The sequence below is a fragment of the Monodon monoceros genome, unplaced genomic scaffold, assembly GCF_005190385.1.
Source record: "Monodon monoceros isolate NGI ecotype Baffin Bay Population unplaced genomic scaffold, NGI_Narwhal_1 Super_Scaffold_12, whole genome shotgun sequence".
In the NCBI taxonomy this organism is placed as follows: Eukaryota; Metazoa; Chordata; class Mammalia; order Artiodactyla; family Monodontidae; genus Monodon; species Monodon monoceros.
This window is the reverse complement of record NW_021703768.1, coordinates 98,786,019-98,812,325: the sequence shown is the minus strand read 5'-3', so window position 1 is coordinate 98,812,325 and position 26,307 is coordinate 98,786,019. Positions and strand designations below refer to the sequence as shown.

The following is a 26,307-nucleotide window of genomic DNA, read 5'->3' as shown; positions in this document are numbered from 1 at the left end:
TCCTCCATGATTTCCCTTCTGACAACCTTATTGTCTCCTCAACCATAAAAGGTGAACTTGAAACTCAGGACCTTGCCTTGTCACCAGAAACATCCAAGCTTGGATCAGTCTTTCTAAGACCATATATTTGCTCTGTGAACTATTAGAGATTTGTCACATACACAGAAGTATAACAGGATTATTTCTATCTACCTGGGGACCTGGAGTCTTTCACATTGCTCCTGTTAAAACTCTCAGAACAGCAAAACTTTACCTACAAAGTGTTAAAGCTATGACACTCCCAATTTTCACAAACCTCCTCATCTCTTGTGAGTCACATGCAGCCAATTCCAGGAATTGGAAACATGGTTGTGAGGATGAAACTGACTTTGGGGCTCCCCTTGGATATGGTCTTCCAGACTTACCAAAAGGCCATTAAGAGGAAGGTTTACCCCACCTCAGGGAAACCCGAGGAAGTACTTGCAGTCAAGGGCTGCCCGTGGCTTCTGAGCTACGTCCGAAAAGAATTTCATACTGTACCTGGATCTGCTGAAGCAATTTCTGACTGTCTGAGAGCCAGCATGTACCGTTCCTGAACTGCCTCCATTGTGGATCATCAGTAGGGCTGTCAGATTTAGTAAATAAAAATACAGGATACCCAGTTAAACTTGAACTTCAGATGAATAATAAATCATTAGTTTTAGTATAAGTATATCCTATGTACTATTTGGGGCATACTTATCTTAAAAATGTACTCATTGTTTTTCTGACATTCATATTGAACCAAACAGCCTATATTTTATCTGTCAACCCTACTCATCAGAAATGATGGAGGCTTATAGAGATCCAAGAGATGCCTCAGAGCATCCTCAACTTTTATTTATATGTCCTGGACAGTGAGCACGAACTTTCCACTCCCATTAATTGGCTATAATGGAGTATATTCCCAATTTTAGAGCTTTTTCTACTTGTCATTGTTATTATCTTCCTTATTTTAAAGAGATGTTTATTTTTCTCCAAACTTAATAGCTCATCAAAAAGTATCTGAAAGTTCATTAGACAAGGGAAAAACAACACAATTCTGAAAAGTGAAGGAAACCGCCTGGTGTTTAGTAAAGAAGTATTAGGGAGATTGAAAAAGCCAAACTTAATAAGCAAATCTCTCCAAGGGTATTTTCATAGCTTGATACCCTGCCACACCCTGAAAATATTATTACATCAAGAATGTAAAACTGCTAACCAAATGTAAGGCTCCCATATGATTCTATCAAACTGAGGAGGCTTCTTTACTAAGCAGTGAGCAGACTTGCTGCCCCAGGGACCTTGGCAGTTGCAACATAGAGCTCTTCCCTTTGGGATGGAAGCAGCAAGTTTTCCTGTGGTCTACACGTTGGCCCCAAAAATACTACACTCCCAATACTTGTCAACTTTAAGTATTTTTCTACATATCTCCATTTTTCTGTTACTATTTGGACTACATCCTAGACTTGACATTACATAAATTGCATTCAAGAAGGTATTTTTAAAAGTTGGTAGGAAATCTTAAATCTATAGCTTGCAGTCCCTGGCTTACTTTCATCCAGGTGCATAAGGGTTTTCAAAAGTAGTCAGGTTAGTTACCCCATATCACAACCCCATGCTTGTGTCAGAGATATAAAAATGTAACATGATATTTAAGGTTTTAGTTGCAAAATCATCAAGCCTCCCAGACAGAGGCAATAGAGCAAAATGATTACAGAGGCATGGATTTTGATTTGCTCCAGTGTCTTGGCCAAGTCACTTGGCCTCTGTATTTATTTGTACTTATCTGCACTTATCTGTCACTTGGGGGTTATAATTGTACCTAGTCCATGGGTATATTGTACAAATTATCTGTAAAATAGTTAGAAGAAACCGACACAGAGTAAGCACTCCACAGACATTGGCTATTAGCTACTGGAAATATTTCTCCATGAAAAAGATTACTTTATCAGTGGATGACTCGGTGGGAGAGAGTGAATCACAGAATCACAGCATGTTGAAAGTGACCTAGTTCACACTCTTACGTGAAAAAAAGAAAAGTGTGTATGTGTAGAAAATGTCTGAAAGTTTACATAACAAATAGTTAATCATCTTAACTTTGAGGATTAGAATAAATCAGGAAAGAAGAAAAGATTGAGTGTAATTCAATTTCTATATCATTTGTGTTTCTACACTGAGACTTTTAATACGCTGGAAGTGCAATTTTTTTTAATGTGGCGGGATAAAGGTTTTCAAGTTTTCCTGATACATCTGTATTATTATTTCAGAATTGCTAGCATTTCTTGTCATCTTCGGATCTACACCCATTTGAGTCAGTGGGCCATTCTGGACGGAGGAGATAATAGATCAGAAGTGAAGTGAGAGAAACGGAGAGAAAAGATTTTCTCTTTTCTCTTAAAAGAGGAAAGGTCTTTGGAATGGGAACAACTCACAACGATACTTTTGGAAAGGATGTGATGGAAAATGAGACAAACATCCTACCCCTGTGATGAGAAGGATTCCTTGGGCTGGATGGAAGGAGGTCAGAGGTGGTTGGACAAGGAAACCAACTAGGGAGAAACACACACAAGTGCAGAGCAAACACCCTGAGGCCACTCAGCCTGACTCCATGCAAACATATGTCCAGCAGCCAGCCCTTCACCTGTGGTTCCCCAGCAAGACAGGTACCTCGGGGGTACCAACTCATTCTGAGTCCATTATGCCTGGCCATTCATAAACCGCTGTCTGACTTGTGAGGAATAAACTCTAAATGTTTACGAGGAAATTGGGGAAGGAGATTGAAAGGTTACTTAAACAGAAAAACAAGTTCAGGAAGGCAGGATGGTAGAGAGACAAGAAAAGGACCTTAAAAGATAGAAAGGATTTGCCAAAGAAGAGAAAGAAAAAGAAATGATTCCAAATGGGTTAACCTGCAGCTAGGAAGTTAAGGAAGATTATTGATGTGTGAAGACTATGGAATAAAGTGAATAAAATTTATCAGAAGTTGCTGAGAATATGGTAAGAAGCATGATTATCAAATTATGAATTTCCTGCAATGACATTCTAGGGGGACACTAGGAAGGGGAAGCAAATGTTCATGAGATGATAGTAGCAGGTGGAACGTTGTTTCAGGGGAAGATCAGTCTTGCAGTGTGTATCAGAGGAGGGCAAGTGTGAGCAAGCAATGAAATACTAAGTGTATATGGTTCCTTCACTGAGTGCACCCAGCCCCGTGGTCAGACTTGAGAACAAGCAGGACTTCAGGTACTGGAGCTACATTTCATTCATCAAGACTTGAGAAGACACCCTTAACTCAGGTCTTCTCTTCAAACTCCATCTTTCCTTCTTGAGCTTCATTTGGCCTCCTCCCTTACCCTCAAGCTGTGGACTAATGCCACAGAGCAAGATGGGTCACTAGTGTCCTCCATCCCCTAGCGACTGTGGTTCACATCAGTGGAGTACCAAAGGCAATAACCAAGTAACAGACACAAGAGTGTATGAACAAGAAGAGATTCTGATAAGGCTTTCTGTGACAGTGTGGACCAAGTCGGCTGTATATGCCTGGTATCACCTTCATCATGAGCATCCTTAGGGGAGAAGTTCTCAGAAGGCAGAGCCTGGCTCTCTAGAGGCTCTGCGTCCTCACAGCCCACTCGAAGACCTCAGTTAAAGCTTCAGCTCCCAATATCTCTCCCTCTGCCTACTCACAGTTTTTGAAGTCTTCTTTCCTCCACATTTCTCTTGAGAGATGGAAGAGGAGGAAGAGGTTCAGGCCAGCTCAGACTCCCCTGGGATCCCAGCAGGATGCCTATCATTAACCTCCCACCTTCTAGGAAGCTCCTAAGATCTCCACATTTGGGGGAGTTTTCATTTCATCTGTGCTTCAAATTGCTGGCTGGAGATGGCCTGTTGGAAGGTGGCTAAAAGCAAGTAGGAATCCTTCGGGCAGCCTGGCCCTTCTCGACTGTCAAACATCTTCAGGGAGATTCTAGGAAACATTGTTTGTTCTAGAGAAGGGAGGGAAACAATCCAATTGTCCAATAATGCTTGAATTGAAAATAAATGATGCTATACGCATGTGACGAAATAATATCAAACAGTCAAAAATAAAAGACCTAGATCTATATGGATTGATGTGGACAAATCTTGAAAACATAATATTGATTGAAAGAAAATAAGATAAAGAATGTTAGATTATGATAACAGGTATGTAAGTATTTAAATATTTAAATCAATTCAACATATTGCTTGTATATATATATAGATAGATGCAAGAAAATAAACTTTATCCAAAGAACACATTATTTACATTTAATTTGCTCATTTATCTAGGAAACCCAAAAGAACCCACAGATAAACTAGTAGGAACTAATAAGACGGTTCAACAAGGCAGACAGATACAAGATCAATAAATTTTAAAAACCAATCAGGCTCCTCTACACTGGTGATAACAAATTAGAAACTGTAAAAGAAAATAAGAAAAAAATAAGATCTAAAAATAGTTACAAGAGCTATATAAATTATTTAGAGCTAAGCATATGTAAAAGTAAATAGAACTAACAAACTGAGTATGCCCAATTAAACTCTGCCCAACCCAAGGATTAAAAAAAGACCGTTCTTACTTTATGAGAACAGACCCTCTTCTTAAGTAGCAGATCAGTAAGTGAGAGTGAATCCAAGAAACACAGCATTTGAAAAGTCAGCTAGTCCAAGCCTCTTGATCACACATACAGAAGCTGAAGCCCAGGAAGGTTGAGTTACTTGGTAAAGGGCCCAATGTCCTGACTCAAGGACTAGCATTTTTCACTAATTCATAAGACACAATCAAATTCAGTACCTTGGAAAGACATGGAAAAAAATGAAGAAATCAATCATATAGTTACTCATCTTTAAGTACAGAAATAGCCATGACAAAATTACAGGTATTGAGGGAGAACTGAAGTACAGAGTTTAAAATGTCAATAATCCACAAGGAAACTGGAGACTATTTAAAATATTAATATTAAATCTCTATATAAAAGACATTAAAAGATCTCCAATCAAAATGTTAATTTTAGAATAGATATGGTATGGTACAATTTATAAATCAAAAATACTTAGAAGAAACACAATCTGGTTAACAAGTAAAGTCACAAGACAATTGCAGGAGAAAAAGAGTATCTTTCTCGAAATGTCCATCAATAAGGGAATAATTATATTATGATTTGTCACTAGAAGTAAATAAATAACATTTGCCTAAAAAATGGGATAGACCTACAGCAAAGATTTATACTAAATCTCTATATTAAAGACATTAAAATATCTCCAATCAAAATGTTAATTTTAGAATAGATATGGTATGATATAATTTATAAATAAAAAATCTCTATAAAGCATCACATATAAAGCACCTACATATGTAAATTCATGGACCAAAAGTCTTGAAATCAGACAGCTAGTGATCAATAATCTCTACAAAAGGAAGTAGTCTTGAGAGTGGGGTTGGGGGGTTATGAAGGGGGACTTTTATTGTACTTTTATACATTGTACCCTTTAAAATAATTCAGTTTTTTTAAATTAATTTATTTATTTGGGGCTGCATTGGGTCTTTGTTGCTGCCAGCGGGCATTCTCTAGTTGCGGTGAGCGGGGTCTACTCTTAGCTGTGGTGCACGGGCTTCTCATTGCAGTGGCTTCTCTTGTTGCGGAGCACGGGCTCTAGGCGCACAGGCTTCAGTAGTTGTGGCACGTGGGCTCAGTAGTTGTGGCACACAGGCTCTGCAGCGCAGGCTCAGTAGTTGTGGCGTGCGGGCTTAGTTTCTCCGTGGCATGTGGGATCTTCCCACACCAGGGCTCGAAGCCATGTCCCCTGCATTTGCAGGCAGATTCTTAACCACTGCGCCACCAGGGAAGCCCAATAATTCAGTTTTTTATAAAGAGAATATTCCTAATATTATTCCTAAATTTTAAAAATATATAGTTGGATAACACTATGAAAAATTAACTGATATATTTTTTATTATTTCTCTTTGCTCCCTGGATTTTTTTCCCCATCCAGTCAGCTAGGCACTCTGAGTTCACTGCATTAGGAAGGTAAAGACAGCAGAAATGAGGGAGAAAAAAAGAAAATTCTCAGCTTTGGAATGTTAAAAACGGAGGCCACAGTAGAACAGGCGAGAATTCTGTGAACAAAAAATAAATCTCGTCTCAAATGTAAAAAGTATTCTCTGCACTGGGAGGCAGGAGAGGGAGGGAGGGAAGGACTGAAGGAGAGAGATCAGTGTGGCCAGGGACATAGAAACTGTGCTTGAGGACGATATGCCCAGGAAGAGAATCAGAATCTGGAGAAGATTCAGCCTGCATGTGATCATTGCCTCCAGCCAGCATCCCCATCTCAGACCTCAGGAAATTCAGAGAGTGGGAGTAAGTCAGGAGGGCCACGCACACAGTCTGTGTGGCAAGGGTTGTGGCCATTCCCTATGTGTGAGAAGTCTCCAGCAATTTCCAGGCCTCCTTCTGGAAAATGCTGGTGGATGTCTCTAGTGCTTATGTGAAAGCTTGTTCACAAACCTTGAAAGATACAGATGTAGATGACTGATAGATAGATGCATAGATAGAAAAATGTAATTAAATAAAACATCCAGGAAAGGTTTGGGAAATGCCCTTTATTGCATATGATGTTTATAACATTATATTAATGTTAGACTGAGTGCTGGTCCCTTCATCCTCCTTCAGACCACGGCATTCTGTCTGCTACTATCCTGAGGGTCCTTTCTTCTCCCTGGAAGGGAGAAAATAAATGAGGTAGAACAGGAAGAGACAAGAAGCACTATAAGCTCTGCTGGTCAGGGTTACCCTCCAGCGTTGCCTTAAAGCTCAGAGCCACACACAGCACAGTGAGCTTGGCTCCAGATCAACCACCGCACAACGAAGGTTCTGGAACATTTCCATATCTCGGGGGACCTCATTTCCACGTGACTCTCTTTCACATTCCCCTTTGTCCCAGAAGGCTAGGTACAGCGGTCAGAGTGAGATCTCAGCTCAGGCCAAAGGCTCTCAGACCTCGAAGTTTTGGTCCTACAAGGGCCCCTGTCCTCTCTTCAGACCACTCCTGGCTCTCTCTGCCGAGAGGGAGCTGCTGGCAGTACGTCCTCTTAGAGTTGAGGTCCACCGTGCAGGCCCTGAGAAAACTCCTAGTCAAAACGCTCCACATTCTTGTTTAAGTCAACAGAGGTCAATTCCTTTGGAAGTGCTGGGTGTGTCCCCAAGTCAACTCAACTGCACAGCCATTAGGTAAACCAGCACATCTCTGCGGCCCCTTTCCTTAGACTCCTCTGGGCCCTCGTGACATAGGCTCAGAAGACTGTGCCAGCCTCCAGCCTTACCTCTTCCAAGAGAAGGCCACACCGTCTTCCAGGATCTTCTGTCCCATGAATCTCAGTTGCTGTGTGGAAATCGAAAGAGAGAAAAACACTTCTTAGCTAAAGAGAATTTCTTGTGGGAGCTGAAAAGCTCAGGATAAATTCCCACTTACAGTCATGACTTTATTATTAAATGACTGGGCCAGAAGCACGGGAGCCGGTTATCTCCCATTCAGTTGTCCCCTGAGGTGCTAAAGCCCCCAACTCTCCCTTATGGAAGCATGAGCCTGGGGTGGTGAGACGGGACTGGCTCGGGGAAGGTACAGCTCCCTCCGCAGCCCCAACCCCTGCTCACTTCCTGTCCTTCGGAGAATGAAACACATAGACTGGACACTGGCTCCTCGGGCAGAGGTCTTCCCCCGTGGGCTGCTGTCCCTCATTCTCCTTTTCTTCTTGCTTCTCTTCCTCCTCCTCAGAGGTGCTCTTGGATTCCACATTGCCCGTCAGCTGGGACATGGCGAGATGAAAGACATGGCAGCTGAAGCCGTCCTGGACGCTGTACTGCACGTGCTGCTGGAGGATCTCCAAGGTGGGGAAGACCCGGCAGCAGGCCATGCACCTGAAGCCCTTCTCCATGGTCACCATCCAGTCCGGTGTCTTGGCCCTGGGTGTCTCCTTGACTGCAGGTGACCCTGATGGGCTGTCTGGCTCTGCCCTTTCCTCACACTCATTCTCCTCCCCAGTGGGCTCACCGTCAGACAGGTTTCTGGTGGACACATGAGAGGCGGCATTGCCCACCCACACATGCTCAGGAAGGGTCACTTCTTCTCTCCTCAGCTGCTTTTCTAGCAACTCCAAGGGTTTCTCTATCGTCCAGGAGACAGCTACACCCTTGTTCACTTGTACCCGCATGTAGAATATTTTCATGTCCCTTTCCTCTTCGTCTGTATACAGAGAGGCCTCACAGGATGAAGAGGATGAGAAGGAGACATACTGTGATGGGGGAGCGGTCTCCCCTTGTTCCTGAACTTGGGCTAGGGGTGCTCTAGGCTGGGCAGTGTCTCGATGTAATCTCTGGATTTCTGAAAAAGGAAATTAAAAACATAATAACATGCATGGGCCATGCCGGAAGCTGAGGGAGCAGGTGTGGTAGACGAGGGAGGGACATTTGCATGACATAGCTGTGTCATGAGCTTGGTGTCTGTTGGCCGTAGGATGGAGTGGTGTATCTGGTGTCATCTGTGGGCTTTTCATCTGCGCGTGGGGGGATACTGGAGTGGTGTCTGTATACAGGAATGTGGAGTATGGTGGTGAGGGCTGTGGTATGTGAGGGATGCAGAAGGATGCGTGTACGACAAGGAGTGCGAGTTTGGGAATATCGGTGGTGCATTACTTGTGGAATGGGGCTGTGGTGCAGGAGAAGAGCACTGTGGATCACGTGCCTGGGGTTTATGTGTGCACTGAGAAGGGCTGTGCCTGGAGGGCGGATGTATGTGTGAGCTGTGTGGACCTCAGCTGGATGGTCCTGCTCTCAGGCTGGAGGTCTATGATGAAGAACTCTGTCCTTCTCTGGAAGCAAGGGCAAAGACAAACCCTACATTTCCCCCTGAAGATGCTTAATCCGGTCCCTCTGCCCTCCACCTCAAGCCCAGACCTTTCCGGCCCCTGCTCCTTGACTTCCCCACCATGGTGGTACCAGGATTCACATGCCCCCCAGACTCAGCTGGGATCCCTGCCCTCGTAACAGCTCAGCCATCCTGCCCAGGCTCCTCCACAGAGCCCTCATCACCTCTGATGACCCTGGGTTTCCTCTCAGCCTCCCTGGGATCTGTGTGCTTCCTGCCTCACAGCCAAGCACCCCCTCACCTGAGGAGCCCCGCGCCCTTACCACTGCAGATGAGCTTGCACGGAGAAGAAGCATAGGAGAAGAATTCAGAGGCAGAGGAGTCCTCCCCTGACCCTGGGCTGCAGCCTTGGGCCACCACAGTGGATCCAAGCTGAGGGGGATCCTCTTGTGACTTCGAGATTCCTGAGGGAGGAATGAAAGGCTCAGGGTGGGTCCATCAGTCCTCTGTCCACAGATATTTACTGAGTGTCTGACAAGTGTCAGGTGCAGCAAATACACACAGTTGAGAGTGTGGTTCCCAGAGGATACTCCAGTATTTAATTCAAATCAATACTTATTCTGTCAGTGTCTTGTTGGTAATGTAGGCCTCGGTGGTGACTGTGAGTATGAGGGAAGAGTGAGTGATGTGTATCAGTTAAGTCTGTGGTAAGTGTGGGGTTGGCGTGGGGAGCACAGTGCAGATGTGTCTATCTGTGTCTGTGGCCTTTGTGTGCATGGTTTCTGTTCACAAGTCAGGAATTCTGGGACATGTAACTTTTCCTCATTACATGGTGTGGCTTGTATTTATGGTGTGTGTTCATTCTTTCATTCACCAAGATTCAGTAAGCAGCTACTCCTATGTATCCGGCACTCTTCCATTGTTCTAGTCTCTGGTAATGCTGCACATTCTAGTAGGGGAAGACAAACACTAAACAAAAATACAATAAATATATAATACATCAGCTGGTGGTAAGTATATAAGGGTTGCCAGACTTAGCAAACAAAAATACAGGGCACCCAGTTAATTTCAATTTCAGATAAACCCAGAATAATTTTTTAGTGTAAGTATTCCCATGCACTATTTGGTCTTACTTATTTTTAGTGTAAGTATGGCCCATACAATATTTGGGACATACTCATACTGAAAAATTACTTGTTGTTTATCTGGAATTCAAATTTAACTGGATAGCCCATATTTTATCTGGCAACCCTGACATGGGTTAGTGAGACTGTGGTTTACTGTGGTTTGTACAAAGCGGGTCTGGCATTACTCAAGAATGTGTTATAAGTGTGGTGTGTATGACATGTGACTGGTTCTTATAGAGGTATTTAGAGATAGCTGAAGTTAGCTGTGTTTGTGCGAGAGTTGAGGAGATACATATATATATATAGTGTGTGTGTCATAAATATATAGTGTGTGTGTCTATATACATATCTCATCTCCAGCGTTTGGTATTGGAGGAGAGGATTGTCATACAGGTGGGTTGTATGAGAATGTAGTACAGGAGTGATGTGTGTATATACCTACATGTGCTGTGTCTGGTTTAATAAGGAAGTTATATGTGGGGTGTGTGATATTTTTGCTGTATCAGAGTGTACATGGGTGTATGAGTTACTGTCTCATAAAACACCCCTAACAATAATTCTGTATACACTCTTACATACACCGAGTGTCACCCAGGTCCAGGCAGGGTGACAAGAACTTTACCACGCAGACTTTATATCTGATAAGCACTCTACCCCCATTCATCCCGCTCTTCTCTCCACTACCACACACACACACACACACACACACACACACTCTCACACACACACACAGGAACATAGAGAAAAATATTCTGAATGGTGGGGGCAGGGGCAGTCATTGCCTTCCCCAGCCTGTCCCAGCCACTGTCTGAAAATCTGCCTGCTGTCTAGACCTCCATTCCCAGGGCCCATCCTACAGTCTCCAGGGCCCTGGGCCCGGTAGGAGCTACTGGGCTTTAATCTGGGGCAGAGGCCTCTAGCTGGAACTCTGGGGTGGGCTCCACTCTGCCCCACTTCCTCACATGACCACCCCTCTCCCAGGGCAAGCTACTCGCCTACATTTAATGCACGCAGGCACCACGTGGCCGTGGCTCTCAGAGCTCCCCGCAGGACCCTGAGGACATTTCTCAGCCCTGCTCACGTGGTCTCAGTCTCTGGAAAGCCCTTCCCTTCCCTTGATTTCCTTTGGGAAATTCTTCCTGTTGAAGGAATAAAACCTCCTTGCTTTCAATATGACACCATCCCTAGACAAACAATCTTCTTTTGAACTGCATTCCACTTCTCAAGGTATTTTTCAACAAGGCCTTCAACTCATGGGGCTTCTCTTTCCACTTTGGTAAAAGGGGCCAAGCAACTCATGGGTCTCTCTCAGCATCCTTGCATCCTTCACATCCCACACCTCATGACCCCAGGGAAAGATCAAAGAGAATAAGAGACAACTCGGGGACTGAGAAACGCTGCACCTCTAGGTCTGTGCAAGCAGGATGCAGCCTGCTGTGAGTCCGACAAAGCTCCAGGCCCGGCAGCCCCAGGAGAGAGTCCTCAGACCGGCGGAGCTGACCTCCCATCTCCCAGGGGCATCTGGCCGTCCTGTGCCGTCTCACACCACAGGGACCCTCCGGATGGATACGGCAGCATCAGTGAGACAAGGTCTCTCGCTCCCTGCTTCACAGGTGACACGTTCTCAGTAACCCCCCCTTCCTAGAGAAGGTTCAGTTTGGCAGAAACCCATGTGCCCCAGACAAGTTGCCCCCCACATACCTCCTCCCTTCTCGGCAGTTTCCTGGGACTCTTCATTTTCCAGATGTTTCCTCTTTTGTCGCTGTTTCATCGTACCAACTAGAAGTCTCCCTTAGAAGATGCCTCACCTCCAACTCCTCCTCTTCCCTACAGGTTGGCCCTTCTTGGCTCTCGGGAAATCCGTTGAAATGATTCAATACAAATAAAAATAGTCAAGTCTCCGAAATGGCTGAAGAACTTAGACCACTTAGTGAACCGGCAGTACTGCCTAGCGCTCACCAGGGCTGCTAAGTTTCAAAGGTTGCCACGGCCACAGCAGAGTTCTCTAACCTCAAGGATGACCTCAGAGCATTCTGTGGACCTAGGTTCAACAGTCTCTGCAACAGCACAGACCCCATTTTCAAGAACAATTCCTTTTTCCCAGTAGAACATTTCCCGTGAATTCAACTCTCACATCTTTCAAATGTGGCAGGATATTTTGAGATGTTAATCTGTTCCTGTTTATTTTCTTTTCTTCATTTCACCCTTTCCCTTCTGCATTCAGGTGGGTAGCAGACCCTATGTTCTCTGGCCAGTGGAAGAGCCTGGCAGGGCATAGCAGAAATAGCATGCGGATGATCTTGGCTTTTATTTCTAAAATCGCAAACTCCATGGAAAAGAGAGGATACTTGAGCAGAAACATAACAGAAGCAGGTTTTTGAAATTAGGTAATGTCTTGTTTCCCTACTGGAGTGTTGAAATGTGCTAATTAAGTCAGAGAGAGATGTCTGCAAATCCTGGAGGAGAAAAGGCCTCTCAAGTGTGGCTGGAGGGGTAAATGGGGCAAAAACTCTAAAAGGAGATGGCTATAGTATGCATACAAGCAGAATCATGGCAACCAGAATCATGGCAACCTGTCCCATGCATGGCACAGCAGCCACCAAACCTAAAGGAGGCATGGCCCCCGAGCTGATGGACATCTACACTTACAACTGTGGGCTCCAGTCAACAATGATCATGCTTCCACCCACTCCCTCAAAAGCTTGGCCCTGTATGACTTCCAAATAGGGATGGCGGAAATCCAAACAGGACACCAGCAGGATCAAGGCTTAAAATACAAATTACATGGAATTATAAAAAAAAAATTTGTACTGTTTCTTGCACACCTCTGCTTGTGGGCTGTAATTTATACCAGTTATAAGTGGCAATGCATCTGGATCCTCCTGATTCCACTCTAGAATTAGAGACACCTCATTTTGAGGTAGTGGCCAGGATCCAGTGGGAGTATTGGTGCACAGGACGAGGTAGACTCCCAGAAGTCACTGCTTTCATTAGAAATACCACATGGACTGAGGCGGGTCCCAATTTGAAAGGGCACTGCAGAATGACTTAAGGTTTCAGGCAACAGGAGAGTGAAGAGAGGACAACTTCAGCCTTGTGAGGGTTTGCTGACGAGATTAAATCTTTCTGCTTCTTGGAGAATCCCTAGAAAAGATGGGGCAAGGAGGATTTTTCTTCTTAGTTTTTTTGGGGTAGAAATTTCCAAACATACACAAAGTAAAGAGAATGATATAAAAGGAATGCAGCACCATTTACCCATCACCCAGTTTCAACAATTATCAAAAGTCTGCCATTCTTGTTCTGCTACACACACACACACAAACAAACTCACTCACTCGCACACTTTTAGCTTTTTGTGTATTTATTTTGGTTTAGGAGTTTGGGGAGGGCGGGGGAAGTGCTGTTTTTTATTGCAAATCTCAGACATTATGTCATTTCTCCTTACATGCCATAGTATTTATCTCCAACAGATAAACTTGTTTCTAACATAACATCATTATCTCACCCAACAAATTTACTTATCATTTTTTCTTACCACAATAACTAAGCCATACTCAATTTCCTCCAAATGTGTTTAAATGTCTTTTTTATACATGATCTATTGAAATCAAGATCTAAAGAAGGTCCCCACCTTGCAATGTCAATGTGTCTTTTAGTCTACAACAGTTCTCCCTCCCTTTTTTTGGCACTGATTTGTTGAAGAAACTAAGTAATTTATCCTGTAGAATTTTCCACAGGAATCTGTTGATTGTATTCCTGTGATGTCATTTAAGATGTTCCCTATTACCTCTATTTTCTTATAAACAGGTAGTTACAGCTAGAGAATTAATTAGATTTAGATTCGATTTCATGTTACTACAAGATTATTTTATAAGTGATGCTGTGTACCTTCCTATTGCATTGCAACAGGAAGTACAAAAAGTTGTCTGGTTTTTTGTTTGTTTGTTTGTTTTGTGGTACGCAGGCCTCTCACTGTTGTGGCCTCTCCCGTTGCGGAGCACAGGCTCCGGACTCGCAGGCCCAGCGGCCATGGCTCATGGGCCCAGCCGCTCCACGGCACGTGGGATCCTCCCAGACCGGGGCACGAACCCACGTTCCCTGCATCAGCAGGCGGACTCTCAACCACTGCGCCACCAGGGAAGCCCTGTCCGATTTTTAATGAAGTTAAGGTTGATCGGTGAGGTCAGGTACTGTCAGCTTGGTCCCTCCATCCATAATGATGAGGAACCACAATGCTCCTCACCAACCTTTCAACAAAGAGCATAACAACCGTTGATGATCACCACTTCCTTAGGAGTTGAACTTTCATTAGAAGTTCTAATTCCATCATTCCAAGGAGGACGATTCTTTAGGCATCTTTCTTAGACCCTGAATTTCTGAAAGAAATGAACCTCCCCGCAGAAAAAGAAAGACAATTCCAAACGTACCAGCTCAGGTTGTCCAACCTAGAAGCAATGGATTCATCACAACAAGCCCCAGCTAGGCTGGGACATACTTTGGTCATTCCTTCATTTCTCTGTCCATTCTTCATTATATAAACAGTTATTTAGCCCCTCCTATGTGCCAGGCTCTCTAGATTCTGTACTTGAACATTTAAGAACAAAAGAGATACAAAGATTTTCTCTCAAGGAGCTTAATTCTAGAGGAGAAGATAGGCAATTTTTTAAAAATACCTAGTAGGTTAGATATTTGCAAGTACCATGATGAAAAATAAAACAAGAAACTGGATATGGGACTATAGGAAATAGGGGAATTTCCATGCTGAATGGGAGATCATGGAAGGCTTCACTAAAAGGGCCTCATCTCAGTAGTACCTGAGGGCAATAAGGGAGCTTAGAGCCAAGGTTACATTTTTTAGGCAAAAAGAGACTGGAGTCTGGGTCAGGGATTGCTTGGCGTGTTTGAATACCAGGAAGAAAGCCAGTGTGGCTGAGGGAGGGAGAGAGTGGTAAGAGGGGAAGTCAGAGGGATAATGAGGAACCAAATTATATAGGGTTTATAGGCTACTGCTAAAACTTTGGCTTTTACTCTGAGTGACATGGGAAGCTTGGAGAGTTTCAAATGAGAAATTACATTTTAAAAGATCACTCTAATTGCTTTGTTAAGAACAGACATTTGGAAGGCAAGGTCAGAATCAGAGAGAACGTGGGCCTATTGCAATAAACCAGGAAAGAGATGAATGATAAAAGGAAAACTAGGTAAACTAGACGTCATCAAAACTAACATCATTTGCTATGTGAAAGATTCTTTTAAGAGTATAAGAAGTCAAGCTAGAGACTGGGAGAAAATATTTACAAACTACATAGCCAACAAAGAAGTAAGTCTATAACATATAAAGAACGCTCAAACTCAACAGTAAGAAAATAAACAATTTGATTAGAAAATGGACAAGAGATATGAAGAGATTCTTCATTGAAAAGGATATACAAATTGCAAATAAGCACATGAAATGACGTTTAATAGCACTAGCCATTAGGAAAATGAAAATGAAAACCATAATGAGATACCACTACTCATCTATCAGAATAGCTATGGGATACAGGTAAAAAATCAGCTTGTTTCTCCAAACAAATTTTTCTTAGCACCTGTGAAGTCACTATGAAAGGTACAGTGAATAAACATTTTGCTATCCACGGAAGAGCAAGTAAGTTAACACTGGAGAAAACACTTCATAAACCATACAAGTTGCACAAAGGTGAGGCGCAACAGTTACCCTCAGGAGCTGTAATTCTGAATACTTTTAACCTCAAATGGACCATGAACTTCTCTGTTCCAACCTAAGATTCTATAGTCGTTTCGCAGTATCCTCAGGGGATTGGTTCCAGGAGCCCCTGCAGACACAAAAATCCACGGATGCTCAAGTCCCCTATGTAAAATGGCATAATATAGTCAGCCCTCCTTACCTACAAGTTTCGCATATGCAGATTTAACCAACCATGGATAGAAATTTTGATTCACATTTGGTTGAACCTAAGGATGTGTATTTACTGAAATAAATCCACCTATAAGTGGACCCACACAGTTCAAACCCACGTTGTTCAAGAGTCAGCTGTAGTACCAAGTCCAGTGTGGAGGGACAGGGGGTTCCCCGTATCACCAAGCAATTATCAGGCACCACCTGAGTGTTGTACAAATGCAGCTCAATTCTGACACTATTTACACAAAGATAGCGTCAGATTCCACAGATTAGGGCTCAGTCCTACAAGACTGCTCCTACCACACACACACACACACACACACACACACACACACACACACATTCAGACACCAGTAGCAAATAATGCAGGTTTCCATCCTTGCTTCTGACCAACCAGATGTTGCTTTCAGCTTGATTAATCCATTCACACAAAGCGGGCTCACAGAACTCAGAGAAACATTTTACTTACTAGATGACCATTTTACTTACTACATATTACAAGTTTTATATATATATAGACTCAGGAACAGCCAGATGGAAAAGATGCATAAGGAAAGGCATAGGGAAAGTGTCTAAATCTTTCATGGTCTCTGAGCATGCCACTCTCCTCGTATCTCCACATGTTCACTGACTCAGAAGCAATCCAAACCCCCTCCTTTTGGGTTTTTATGGAGGCTTATTACATAAGCATGATGATTAAATCATTTGCCTTCGGTGAATGATTCAACCTCCAGCCCCTCTGACCACTTCAGAGGGGTGGGAATGAAAGTTCCAACCCTCTAATCACTTGGTTGGCTCTACTAGCAACGAGCCTCCATCCTTAGACACCTTTATTGCCCTCAGCACTTAGGAAATTCCAAGGGTTTTAGGAGCTCTGCGCCAGAACAATTGAAGACCAAATATCTATTTCTTATTATATCACACAACCACCTTCAATTTCTACAGCACTGCCTTCAAGAGGTTGCCCAGTCCATATTTCAGTATTTCCAATGATAGGAAACAATTCCCCTCAAAGCAGCTTTGACATTTATGTATAGAAAACTTAAACTTCAATTCAGTAAAAAGAAGGATCTTCTATATCCATAGGGCTTTCCCTATGTATCCCAGTTATACTCTTTTTTTTTTTTTTAAGAATATGTTGGGGGTAGGTGTTTATTAATTAATTTATTTATTTTTGCTGTGTTGGGTCTTCGTTTCTGTGCAAGGTCTTTCTCTAGTTGCGGCAAGCAGGGGCCACTCTTCATCGCGGTGCGTGGGCCACTCACTGTCGCGGCCTCTCTTGCTGTGGAGCACGGGCTCCAGACGCACAGGCTCAGTAGTTTTGGCTCACAGGCCTAGTTGCTCGGCGGCATGTGGGATCCTCCCAGACCAGGGCTCAAACCTGTGTCCCCTGCATTAGCAGGCAGACTCTCAACCACTGCACCACTAGGGAAGCTCCAGTTATACTCTTTGAAGACCATATCAATCAAGAATAAGCTTGAACTACCACTGGCATTTTTCACAGAACTAGACCAAAAAATTTCACAATTTGTATGGAAACACAAAAGACCCCGAATAGCCAAAGCAATCCTGAGAACGAAAAACAGAGCTGGAGGAATCAGGCTCCCTCCTTGACTTCAGACTATACTACAAAGCTACAGTAATCAAGACAGTATGGTACTGGCATAAAATCAGAAAGATAGATCAATGGAACAGGATAGAAAGCTCAGAGATAAACCCACTCACATATGATCACTTTATCTTTGATAAAGGAGGCAGGAATGTACAGTGGAGAAAGGACAGCCTCTTCAATAAGTGGTGCTGGGAAAACTGGACAGGTACCTGTAAAAGTATGAGATTAGATCACTCCCTAACACCATACACAAAAATAAGCTCAAAATGGCTTAAAGACCTAAATGTAAGGCCAGAAACTATCAAACTCTTAAGAGGAAAACATAGGCAGAACACTCTATGACATAAATCACAGCAAGATCCTTTCTGACCCACCTCCTAGAGAAATGGAAATAAAAACAAAAATAAACAAATGGGACCTAATGAAACTTCAAAGCTTTTGCACAGCAAAGGAAACCATAAACAATACCAAAAGACAACCCTCAGGATGGGAGAAAATATTTGCAATTGAAGCAACTGACAAAGGATTAATCTCCAAAATTTATAAGCAGCTCATGCAGCTCAATAAGAAAAAAACAAACAACCCAATCCAAAAATGGGCAGAAGACCTAAACAGACATTTCTCCAAAGAAGATAGACAGACTGCCAACAAACACATGAAAGAATGCTCAACATCATTAATCATTAGAGAAATGCAAATCAAAACTACAATGAGATATCATCTCACACCAGTCAGAATGGCCATCATCAAAAAATCTAGAAACAATAAATGCTGGAGAGGGTGTGGAGAAAAGGGAACACTCTTGCACTGCTGGTGGCAATGTGAATTGGTACAGCCACTATGGAGAACAGTATGGTGGTTCCTTAAAAAGCTACAAATAGAACTACCATATGACCCAGCAATCCCACTACGGGCCATATACCCTGAGAAAACCATAATTCAAAAAGAGTCATGTACCAAAATGTTCATTGCAGCTCTTTTTACAATAGCCCAGAGATGGAAACAACCTAAGTGTCCATCATCGGACGAATGGATAAAGAAGATGTGGCACATATATACAATGGAATATTACTCAGCCATAAAAAGAAACGAAATTGAGCTATTTGTAATGAGGTGGATGGACCTAGAGTTTGTCATACAGAGTGAAGTAAGTCAGAAAGAGAAAGATAAATACCGTATGCTAACACATATATATGGAATTTAAGGGAAAAAAATGTCATGAAGAACCTAGGGGTAAGATGGGAATAAAGACACAGACCTACTAGAGAATGGACTTGAGGATATGGGGAGGGGAAAGGGTAAGCTGTGACAAAGCGAGAGAGTGGCATGGACATATATACACTATCAAACGTAAAATAGATAGCTAGTGGGAAGCAGCCGCATAGCACAGGGAGATCAGCTCAGTGCTTTGTGACCACCTAGAGGGGTGGGATAGGGAGGGTGGGAGGGAGGGAGACGCAAGAGGGAAGAGATGTGGGAACATATGTATATGTATAACTGATTCACTTTGTTATAAAGCAGAAACTAACACACCATTGTAAAGCAATTATACTCCAATAAAGATGTAAAAAAAAAAGAATAAGCTTGAAATTTTATTGTAACAAATAATTCCTCCAAATCTCAGTGGTTTAAAACAACAAAGGTTCATTTCCCACTCCTTGTACATGCCCATCATGGGCTGCCTAGGAGTTCTGCTCTTCATTTTCCTTATTCCTGCCCCCAGCTTGACAAAGCCACCTCTCTCAGTCATCTTTGTAGAGAGAAAGAATTCTGGAGCCTCACACTGGCAGTGTGAGTTCTGGTCCCAAAGTAACACACATCACTTCCACCCAAAACTGTTGACCACAATCTTATTTTTAGGGAAACCACTGCCCAAAACCGCCTGCCCTGACCAGGCCCGATAGTAACCACTTGCACGAGTTATCTTACAACAGGAGGTCCTGGTAAGGAACGCAGAACTAACAAACTACCACCAACCGGAAGAATTCGGGATAGGTCAAAAGGAGAGAGGAGACTCCAGTCCATATGTCCTACCAACCTCCCAGAATCCTTCTCGCTGGAACGTATCCTAGCTGAGCAATGTGTGCACCACCAGAAAGGATCCTGAGTCAGAATGATTGGCCAGAGACAACCCAGAAACTAACCCCATTACCATAAAACCTGAGACTGCGAGCCACATGGCAGAGCAGTTCTCCTGGGTTCCCTTACCCTGCTGCTCTCTGCCCGGACACGCCTTCCCAATAAAGTCTCTTGCTTTGTCAGCACATGTGTCTCCTCAGAAAATTCTTTTCTGAGTGGTAGACAAGAGCCCACTCTTGGGCCCCGGAAGAGGTCCCTCTTCCTGCAACATTATCATATGTCTCCATTTTCTAAACTCCTTAGGGAAAAGTAATTGTGAACAATACTACTGAAGAGTACAGAAACCATACAGAACAATTCTAATCCCTCCCTGTTAAATATAAGACTTGACAAAACCATCAAGCTATGCATTCACAAAACTGGGTCTAGAACTCAGATCTCTTAGGTCATGATTCAGAACCTTTTTCCACTATGCTCTGTTAGGATTTTTATACCAAGACAATGTAGTTGGGTTAATAATGCCTTTACTTCACTTTTTGTTTTTGTTTTTTTTCATGAATTGATTCAGGAGGGAGGCTTTGGAAGCCCCTAAAACACTTGCCTTAAACTGAAAAGCAACTGGAAAATAATCCCACTGCCTTTTGAAATGGTTGACCTAGTAAAGATTAGATGTCTGGGAGGCTTTTATGTTCTGAATATAGGGAATAAAAAGGAAACAATTTTCCTAAGTCTTTAAGAAACAGGGGGAAAAACTCTTGACTCCCACTTTGCTATTTTGATTAGCTTGTTGACACTTCAGTTCTTTGAGTAATAGCAGTGGCAACAGCTAGAGTTTAGCCAAGATAAAAGTATATATAATAGTGTGGCGGCCCCTGCAGAACCACATACCACTGTAAATGCTTTAGCTCAATCCTATTTGCTCATAGGTCTGTGCAGAGTAACAAATGGTTCTGAAACATTTATTCCAAATAGCTTTCTTATTATTACTTTAAAGATAACTTGGCTGCCAAATACTTGCTCCCTGGTGAAAAAGAATGCATATATGGGAGGAGGATTTATGTATCAAGATATGCTGCTTATTTCGCTCCTGCTGATACAATGCACATCTAATGAATTAGAGATAATCTTCCTCTCTTCCCCAAATTGTAGATAAATGAGTATGTCGTTTCTCCCTCCCTTCAATTCATCCTGGTCATAGTTATTTTCTTTAACAATATTATTCCCCTGCTTAAATCTTAAATGGCTTCCCAATGCAAGAAGAATAAAACCTAAAATATTCAACCGAACATTCAAAGCCCCGTAGGGTTGAAGACCCTGCCGAGTTTTCCAGACTAAGCATAACACTCACCTTCCCGCCTCCACTCAACTAGGCCAGACTTCCCTCCCTCCATCAGAGGACAGGCGCTTGCTCAAGTCATTTCTTTCAAAAGTATAATTTTTCAAAGTACAATTTGTTTTTAAGTCCAATTAAAATCCCACTTTCTACAAGAAGCCCTTCCAGATATCCCAGTGAGAATGGACCACACATTTTCCCAGCATGTAAGTTGTGCCTCTGTGATAACTCTTTTCACATTCTTCACTTGGGCAGACTCTTAACGAATGTGTCTGATTTCCCCCACAACATAGAGTAGGATCCCTTGGAAAGTAGAGGCCAAGATTCCTTATCTCAGAATTTTCCACATCTCCTTGCACTGAGCATGATCCCTAGCAGGACCCTGTGGGCTCCTGGGCACAAAGCCTGTATCGGTGTCCCCCATTTCTTGATTACAGGAAATAGGCTTCATTCAGCCTACATGACCTTCCCTGAGTTCCAATGAGCAGGTTCAAGCAGTTGATAATTAGAGAAGGGAGGGGATGTGAGACAAGGGAGAAATAGTCAAAAGAAGCAATAGTGCAGCCTTGGGGCAGGGTCTCGGTTCCCCCTCAAGGGATACACATAACAATACCTTTGAGCTGTTTTGCAGATACTGAAACCCCCACTAGTTGGGAGAAGTTAATGGTGTGCTACCCACAAACACGCAGACCCCAGAACCAGTTGGAACCATAAGGTTGATGATGCTGACTCCCACTTACCTCACCACCAACCAATCAGAGGAATGTCCATGAACTGATCACGCCCTCCTCTTTGACCGATTACTATAAAACTCCTCACTACCCTCTCCAGGTCAGGGCCACAGAGTTTTGAGGGCAATCGCCTGCTCTAGCCCCCCTTTGCCTGGCAAAGCAATAAAGCTATTCTTTTCTACTTCACCCAAAACTCTGTCTTGAGATTTAATTCAGTGTTAGGGTACAGAGGCCGGATTCGGCTTCAAGTATGAGCTCCCCTACTTGCTCCCCTATCCCGCAAAAAAACAAAAGCTTAAATAAATTGCCAAAGTACTGGATCTTCTTCCTCCCTAGGCCAAACAATGTCCTGACCAGTGGCCTCTCTTCTTTTTCCCCATACCAGCACAGGAATGCCATCTCTGCATTTATGCTTGCCTGTCACCATGTTCATGTAACTGAACAAAAGTGACAGCCCTGTTCATCCCATGTCCTGTGTAATCCACCCAACTCCTTTCATCTCCATCTAAAACTATTTTTTACACTGCCTAAAATTTAACCATAGAGAAGCAGTACTTTGAATATTTACCCTTCAAAGATTTTTATTAAAATACAAGTAACCTCATGAGAAGTGGCGCCTTAACTTAAACCATCATCAGCCATTGTTTTAGCAAGGACTAGGGGAAAACAGGCTGAGAATTGGGCCATTTTTTAATGGGATTGGAAATGTAGAGACAGGAAAGAGAAGAAATGGTATCTGGTCAGGAGGTAGATGTTGGGGAGGTGGTGAAAAAGTACCAAAAATAAATATTCAACTTCCTCATAAATTTGCAACAGACGAAGTCTTCCTGAGCTGGTGCCCCTGTGTGAGGCAATGTATTAAGGACATGAGACATACAGATCCACTGCAAATTAATAATGTTAATAAACTGAGCTGAGACTCAGAGAGTTCAAATAACTAGGGTTGAGAAGAATATTCGAAGTTTATTTTTAAAGGAGCCCAGAGACTGAGGTAAAACCCACAACTGTAAAGAACACCTTTCCATCAAGGACTTAGCTTCTATGTATGAATTGTAAGCAAGGGAAGCAGCCTTAGAAAGCAAAATCGGATGATTACTGGTGCCTAGGAAAACCTCCGGCCTAAAGAAGTAATCTGAAGTTAGCCCCATCTTCCTCTAAACCCACTTGGTAGGGTTTTGAAAATCTCCTCCATGAACATAATACACTTGACATGAATTCATGGAAGTAAATGAGGTTAACAGGATCTGACCAACATCTTAGTGTATCTTCCAAAGGCTGGGCAGTGTATCCATAATGAGGAAAGGAATATGAAATGCTCACAAATCCCATGATTAAAATGCCTCTTGGTCTATCAATTGTGTTTCCCTGCTGTTCATAGCTCTGAAAAGGATTAGAGAGAAACCTACTCCTGGGTGTGACAACTGGGGTCACTGAAGATTAGATGTTGCCAGGAGCCCACAGAGTCTGTCCTGCAGAAAGCAGTGAAATGATCAAACCCCCACTCCTTCTGCTGGAATATTTACTGTTGACACAAGAGTTCAGCTGTAGACTATGAGCAAAAACCTTCTGTCAATCCCTTTCAGTCCTTAATGGGACAAAAAGAGCTAGAGATCTTTCAAAACAGTTGAAGATTGCAACCTGACAGGGAGCTGGGAGAAGTGCAACTAGCATATGGGTAATTTTTAAGGCTACTTTTAAGTGTGAAGCCCTTTGACTGGTTCTCTGTCTCGTGGGTGTCCCGAAATTTCCATCTCACTGAAATCTGGAAAAGAATTCAGGTTCTATCTTTCCCCAGAGAGGGGAGGCAGCCACAAGCTTTACAAACCTAGAGTTTGTACATACGGCAAAGTTAGATTCGCTTACTTTTGGAGCCTGACAATACTTGATACCTGATAAAAATCACTGTCAAATAACATTTATAAGAACCCAGTTGCATGAGATGGGGTACTATGTTGAGGATCACAAACAGTTACAGCAAAGGCCTCCAGGTGCCCAGAGTTTAGGGCAAGCAAATGAGCATATAGGAAAGGCAAAATTTAAAAATGGCAGACCAAATTTGAATGGACCAAGTAACTGCTTTGCCATTGTACATTCTTCCTATCCCCTGTCACCCATCCATCTATCCATCCCCCCAAAACATACCCCAACCCTAGTGACAAAGGTGGAGGCAAAGCCTGGAAGGACAGTCCACAGGTACTGAGATGCTCAGGGTTGGGAAGGACTTTGATGCACGTGAAATCCAATCCATGGTACCTTTGAATTTCCTCTGCCATGGCTCCACCAAGTAATTACTTGGCACATGTCCTAGGACCTTCAGGGACTGGGAATCCACCGCTTTCTAAAACAAACAAACAAAAAAACCTCAACATATTTAGGCAGATAAAACATATTTAGGCAGATATAACAAAAAATTCTTCCTTGTAAGGACAAATCCACTTCCCCAGAGCCTGTTGCTTCTGGTTGCATCTTTTAGGGCCACAGAGAAAAAAAAAAAAATCAACATTCCTCTTCCATAAGACAATCCTCTAATATTTGAAGACTGTTATCTCAGCCCTTCAGGTCTTTTCTTCAGCTACACAGCCCTATTTCCTAAACGTCCAGATTTCATTTCCACATTTTGATCCAAACTTTCTCCTGAATGTGTCCTAGTTGCTTTATATTTATCTTAGTCTACATTCCCCAGAACTTAACACAGTATTCCAACTAAGGTCTGACCAAGGCAAATTAGAGTGGGGTTCTTACCTCCCCCACCAGAGATACTTCTCTTAAGACTGGCTTTTTGGTAGCCACATCAAACTGCTAACTCCTACTGAGCTGATACAGCCACTTTAAAGTAGCCAAGTCATACTTCAAAACCATTATTTCTTACCAAGTAATGTAGCTATCTGGGTTATCCAGACCGCTTCTATCCCTCACCCAAAGACCATCCATAAGCCTCACCCCACCAACATAAAAGCACAAGAAATGGGTAAAGTTTTCTGTTTTGTACATTCCTTTGAAAAAGCTGAAAATTATTTGATTTGCCCATGTCTCCTCAAAATACCCCAGGTCAAAAATTGTCATCTCAAAACGTTATGCAGCTCGGTGAGCTAATTTCGTGAATCTTTAAATCCCATGAAGGATACCTAATACGTTAAACCATTAAATGGATCCTGCCTAATTAACAGTAAATCCTAGGGGAAAGAGTGCAGGTCTGTCATTAGAGCCACCTGAGTCTGAATCTCAGCCATATTCATAAAGTGCTGTTGGCCCAGGACAACTTATTCTGAGTCTTGCTTTCCTCCCCGAGAAATGGGGCTAATACATCCATCTTGCCATGTCCTTGTATAAAGTACTTGACACAATGCCTGGTCTGTGGCGGATGGGCAGTAAATGATATGCTTCCCCTCGCAGCACAGATTATTACAGCTTACACCCCATTTCCCTTAGTAGATTCCTAGCTCTTAGAGAAAGGGCCTGGGACTTGCTTGTCTTCACATCCTCCAGACCCTCAACACCAGTTTAAGCAGACACACATTCCTCTTGAATATAAATGTGAGCATTTGGCTTTAAATTCAGTTGTATATCATATAGAAATAATTACATTTCTGCTCTGGCCTCTCAGTTTCAAAGGGATATTTTTTAATTCCCAGGGAATTACCTATTATAAAGATTATAAAGATTATAAAAGATTACCTATTATAAAAAAAAGAAAAAAGATAGACTCTACTCAAGTCTCGGGCAATCGTGTTCAAATGGTGCTCTAAGTCTCGGAGAACAGGTTGACATTGACATTTCTAATATTCTTAATGTTGACCCAATTTTAAGCTCTATTTCTCTCCTCAAGTAACTCCTCAAGACACAGCCAGAAAACAGGAGGGGCAGGACGAGGCTCTGATGGGGAAAGCCAACCTCTGATATATCCAATTTCTGACCTATGGCCCAGTCAGCTCAAGGAAAGTTTTGTGGATCCCCAGTGTCTTCCCAGGGCGACAGACACTCCCACACGGCCTCAACCAGGCTGAGGTAATTGTTACTGTTATGGCTTTAACGATGTGAGTGGGAGAAGATGAGAATTCTGAAAGAGATTTATTTACTGCAAAGCATCCCAAATATCTCATTAATCTGCTTTTCATTTGGCAAACTCTTCCTTCATTAAAAGTGCCATGCTCTGCTCTGCAGTTTATGACAAAGCAAAACCGTCTCTGGGAGGCAAAGCAGCAAAATGGAAAGAATGTGGGCTCTGGAACAAATTAGACGTGAGTTTGATTTCCAAGTGTGCTACTTACTTGTTCTGTGACTGTGGGCAGTTTTCCTTAGCCTGTTAGAACCCCATCTTCCTCATCTGTCAAGAGAAGATGATTGTCCTGTCCTGGTTGATGAATATTGAGATCGGCCCTAGGCCCTAGGGCACTATGTTTGTTTCTCCTTTAAGGTTCAATGGTCACCTGCAAAAGGAAGATCATAATATTACCAACTTCATACACTTCGTGATGAGGATTTAAATGGGTGAATGTATGTAAACTAATTAGAACAGAGTCTGGCACAGAGGAAGTTCTGTGTAAGTGTGTGTTATCATCATCATTAAGGATTAAATGACACACATAAAGGACGCTTTGAATAGTGACTTGCACCTGTTACATATG

At 42.8% G+C, this 26,307-nt stretch overlaps 1 protein-coding gene across 1 annotated transcript; it reads right to left on the bottom strand.

Moving 5' to 3' along the window:
* Positions 1-6,600: 6,600 nt before the first annotated feature.
* FAM170A (family with sequence similarity 170 member A) lies at positions 6,601-26,092 on the bottom strand. Its single transcript, XM_029215768.1, has 7 exons — positions 25,951-26,092; positions 23,936-24,020; positions 11,712-13,154; positions 9,207-9,347; positions 7,674-8,400; positions 7,343-7,401; positions 6,601-6,738 (listed from the first exon to the last, which is right to left on the bottom strand). Exons 3-6 carry the CDS (start codon positions 11,779-11,781, stop codon positions 7,395-7,397), a joined length of 945 nt encoding a protein of 314 aa, XP_029071601.1. The 5' UTR covers positions 11,782-13,154; positions 23,936-24,020; positions 25,951-26,092; the 3' UTR covers positions 6,601-6,738; positions 7,343-7,394.
* Between the last annotated feature and the right edge of the window lie 215 nt (positions 26,093-26,307).